Genomic DNA, 4,734 nt, shown 5'->3' with positions numbered 1-4,734 from the left:
ACAAATATTACTATATTCATATGAGTAACAAGGTCGTTAATTTGACCCGTTTGTTATATTAAGTCTATGTTTAACTCGTAATAAACGAGATTTTACTAAGTTAGGCTTAAGCTCGGCTTGATTTGAACTTGTGACTAGCCATTATTGAATAATATGAGTTATACCCATATGTATAGCTTATATTTGGAATGAAAGTATAAAGTGTAACTCATTATTTCCGGGACAAGAAGAATGTATACACTAGATAACAAATATTCAAGCTCGACTAAGAAACACTTAAAGGCTATATTTGAAAAAGATAAGTCAAAAATCAATCAATAATAAGGTGAAACTATATTTTTATTCACATTTACATGATTGATTAGAATTTAAAATATTCTCTTTAGCGACTCATAGTCCTCAATATTGTTGTCCATCACGATCTATGTGGTTGCTATCCAACACTCACAAAAAAACTCATTCATCTTTTATTAAAATAATAGTTGAAACAAATTAAATACACACTTATACATTAGATGAATTGAGCTTATACATCCATTGTATAGATATTTATTGTACTAGCTAATTAATTGATATTAATAACATCTTTTGTGATTCAAAGAATTGTAAGATGTATTAGTAGTATTGTGATTATGGTAAGGTTCATGAGGAAAGTGTCCACTTGAAGTATGATCAACATGCCTTTGAGTTTGAACCCTCGTGTTCGAAGACTTGGATCGCGATTGCTTACTTCTTCTTGGATTAGTCGACGATTGTGGGATGAATACCCCGGTTCCTTTGATTTCTCTTCTACCATTTTGATTATGGAAAGTTGGTATTTGGTTTTGAATTGGATGGATTGTTTGAGAGATAACCTAGAAGAGAAAACAATAACATGTGAAAAATACAGAAGAAACAAGGGTTACCCCTTATAGTAAAACTTAACAAAATAGCAAGGTTTCCTTTTTCCTTATATTGAAGATTTGATTAGATATTTTTGTTTCTTGAAAAATGTCACTTTCCACAAATAGAAAACTCATATTGCCACTTACCCATTCTTTCATTCAATCTTTGTTTTGTATAGAGAGAGAGAGAGAGAGAGAGAGAGAGAGAGAGAGAGAGAGATGTAAACCTGGAAAGAAACAGGAGGGCAGTGAAGAGTAGGGTCTTCATCATCATCCATAATCAAAAGGGAGATCCTCTTACTCAAGTCTGCAAAGAACACATCATCTTCAACAATTTCCATCTTACTTTCACTAAGCTTAACTTTCAACTGTCACAACTCCAAACAACTTAACAACTTGCTATACTTCAAGTGTTTCTTTCTCTTTCTCTTACTTCTTTTTGGTTGCTTGAGTAGAATAAATAGGGAAAGAAGAAGGTATGATGTTGAGTATAGAATGAAAGAATATATGTAGGGTTAATAGGGTGGAGTGGGGTGGGGTGGGGTGAGGGTGGGGGTATTCAATACTCCCAAGGGGCTGGACATGTGAAGTAGTGGGACCCATGTAGCCAATCTGTCTATTTATGACCCACAATAGGATCATGAAGTGTGTTTATGATTCTATCCAGTTGTGGAAAAAGAAGATAGATAATAGCAACAGAAACTAAGGCACAACCCACACACAGATTTATCTCATCCATAACATCAATCTTTAGAATATACTTGGTTGTTATTCAATTCTACTCTACTCACTCACTTGAATACACTTGCACATATAACATTGCCAACTAGGAGATGATAGGATAATTAGTTATGGTTCAATTCACTGTGACAAGAAGCTACAAAAAAACCATAGGTGTCACACACATGCATGCATGGGTTGGAGAATATAATCATATATTGTGTTTGGGCAGCTTTTTATCTGATTTCTTGTGATGGATTTAAGCTTTTGTGAGTTGGTTCCTGTCAAATATGGTGCTCTTTCTACATCTATGTCTTGCACTTTTGTTCTTTTCATTTATATCTTATGTTTAGGATCTTGAACAATTAATGTGATTTTATCTACCACACAACAAGCTTACATGTAGCAACAATTACCATAAAGTTATTTATCCCTTAAAAATGAAAAAAAAAAAAAAAAAACAGAAAAACGTACGAATTACATAGTGACATGAGGATAAAAGTAAGTGGACTAAAGGTACTCAACTTTAAACATGCATAACTTTTATCTACGAAATGAGCCAGACGTTGTGACAATTGGCCATAGGCGGCTTGCCCGACCAACTTTCGTGCCCAAGTCCCCTAATTTGTGAACTGATTTTGATTTTGACTTTGAAGGTTTTCTTCAAATTATGTGATTTTAATTGATTTTATGTTCCGGAGACTACTACAACACATCCATAATTGATTTTATGTTCCGGAGACTACTACAACACATCCATGTTTATTGGGTTGATTCCTCTAAGTTAGGGTTCATAGTACATAGCCAAGATCAATGTTCCTTGGATGATTCTCTTTCCATGTTCTTGAATCAAAACAAAATTTAAATAAACAATGGAACATAGATCTAACTAAAGTTTCCAAATCCCAAAGCTTATAATATTCCAGTTTCCATCTCTCTTACACACGTAAGTACGATATAAAATACCATAATTTAATAAAGTTCATAATTCTATATTCAAAATTATGTGGCCCAGAATAAAAGCGAGTATCTCAAACGGTGGTTAAAGGTCATCTAATATAGTGTCTCTAGTCATCATGTCACATCATTTTAAACCACACTCACTTCAAACTTTCACATTTCCTCCAACAATAAACCATTTCAAACCTCCACATCACATCCCACTTTTTATACTAAAAAAAAAAAAAAAAAACAAAACGTTTGTGAGTGGGTGATCCCCAACATTTCAGACCAACCGCATGGGCCAAAGGCCTCCAATAAAGGAAGTCTGGTGTGGGGTGGTCCGCTCTGCCAAACCATAGCAACGGACCACCGTTGTTTATGCCTAATAACTACAAAGCAGGCTTCCACATAAATTTTTCACTAATATGTGGTAACGAGAAAAACAATAATGCAATAAAAAAGGGGTAAATTACTTTTTGAGTCCCTGCGTTTTAGTGGTTTTAACTAGTTGGGTCCAAAAGCAAAAAGTTTAACGACCTGAGTCCCTATAAGCATTTTCATTAACCATTTGAATCCTTTTGGGTCCAAATTTTAACCTTTTGAGTCCAATTTTTTTGGACTCAAATCGTTATAAAATTAACAAAATTGGACTCAAAACGTTATAAAATAAATGGCTAGGGACTCAGGGCGTTAAATTTTTTGATTTTGGACTCAACTAGTTAAAACCACTAAAACACAGGGACTCAAAAAGTAATTTACCCAAAAAAAAATGTTACATGATTGGCGGACCAGAAATTTTTTACTAGAGTGTCATAATTTTTTTTGTATGTATATGAAAAGCATATTTTAACCGGGTCAGATCACCAAATTGTTTACCCTGGATACCAAAACATTTTGGGTTTTGAATGTGATTTTATTTATGTTAGTGTATACAGATTTTTTGTTTTTGTTGGATCATTGTTTACTTCAAATGTGAGAGCTAGCATCCATCTCTTGAAAGGGTAAATCATCCGTCTCAGAGCATAAAATGACCGTAAATTATGTGTTTGAGCAATTTAAGTAAGATTAGAGGTATGTGAGTTAAGAAAATTAACATGGGTTCAACTTAGTTTAGCTGGATCAGACATGTTAGGATAAGGGGTGAAACATTTAATATTTGAGAAAATCCTCAAAATGCCCCCTTTTGACAATTTTTTTAACGTTTAGTCGCTTTGACTTTTCATTGCCACAAAATGTTCTTAAATAGGCAATGACGTTGGTGTATTAAGGTTGACCGCCCGTGTTTTGATCCAACAAAATTGAGCCACATGTCTGGCGCCTACACCTGTGTTTCTATGGATGATATCACGAGCGCCACAGCCTGTCTACCATACTTATCACGGGTGTCATTGCCGGCTTTTTTTTAATTAAACAAACTATAGATTTTTAAATAAATATAGCCCTGACTCCCTTTTACCGTGGAAAGCCCACTTTGTGATTTTCCCTTTAGTTTTGGTGTTAAAATCAGTTGTGATGTCGTTTCCTAGGTGAGGGGATGATTGGTTCTATGACTACTACCTCAAAGTGACTCATCCATCTTTGTCATGTTAGCCAAGCGATTGTTTATCTTTTTGATAGGTAAAAAAACCCGTGGGACGCCCATGAGCGGATTGTAAGACCGGCGACGCCACCCGTGACATTGACTACAAAAACGTCATCGTAGGCGTCAACGTTACCATAAATATGGGGGTTTCTGACACGTGGCATGATTTCATTGGACCTAAACTTAACGCCGTCGGTCGACAATAAATTATGAGGGTCGCACTCGTATCTATGGGACATTAGTGAGAGTGGAAGGTCAAAGAGACATTCTCTTGTAAACCTTTTTTTTTGTTTTTTTAACATTATATATCAATATCATTCCACACGAAAAAGGGCAATTACAAAGCAATGGCAGGTAGTCGGGCAACAAGTTGCGCCGCCACCCCAAAAGATAAAGATAAAGATAAAGATAGGAGTCAAGTTATTACTTTTAACAATAGTGAAAATGCATTTTTCGAATCGATCAACCTAAATTAACATAAAACAACCTAAATACTAAATCAGCAAACCAATACGACCAACCTAAATTAACATAAAACAACCTAAATACTAAATCAGCAAACCAATTAGTTGTGAATGGCAATCCTAAATCACCTATTAGCAAGCA

At 34.8% G+C, this 4,734-nt stretch overlaps 1 protein-coding gene across 1 annotated transcript; it reads right to left on the bottom strand.

Annotated features, from left to right (window-relative positions):
* Positions 1-444: 444 nt before the first annotated feature.
* On the bottom strand, positions 445-1,402 carry LOC110886358. Its single transcript, XM_022134138.2, has 2 exons — positions 1,112-1,402; positions 445-854 (listed from the first exon to the last, which is right to left on the bottom strand). The coding sequence occupies exons 1-2, from the start codon at positions 1,223-1,225 to the stop codon at positions 576-578; spliced, it is 393 nt and encodes a 130-aa protein (XP_021989830.1). The 5' UTR covers positions 1,226-1,402; the 3' UTR covers positions 445-575.
* Positions 1,403-4,734: the final 3,332 nt, after the last annotated feature.

This window comes from Helianthus annuus, chromosome 10, assembly GCF_002127325.2.
Source record: "Helianthus annuus cultivar XRQ/B chromosome 10, HanXRQr2.0-SUNRISE, whole genome shotgun sequence".
Lineage (NCBI taxonomy): Eukaryota > Viridiplantae > Streptophyta > Magnoliopsida > Asterales > Asteraceae > Helianthus > Helianthus annuus.
Note: the sequence above shows the minus strand (reverse complement) of the source record. Positions and strands in the feature narration are given on the sequence as shown.

Coding starts and splice junctions, on each gene's coding strand:
- LOC110886358 (XM_022134138.2), bottom strand. CDS start 1,225: ATGGAAATTGTTGAAGATGATGTGTTCTTTGCAGACTTGAGTAAGAGG. Junction 855..1,111: donor GCCCTCCTGTTTCTTTCCAG/GTTTACATCTCT, acceptor TTTCTCTTCTAG/GTTATCTCTCAAACAATCCA.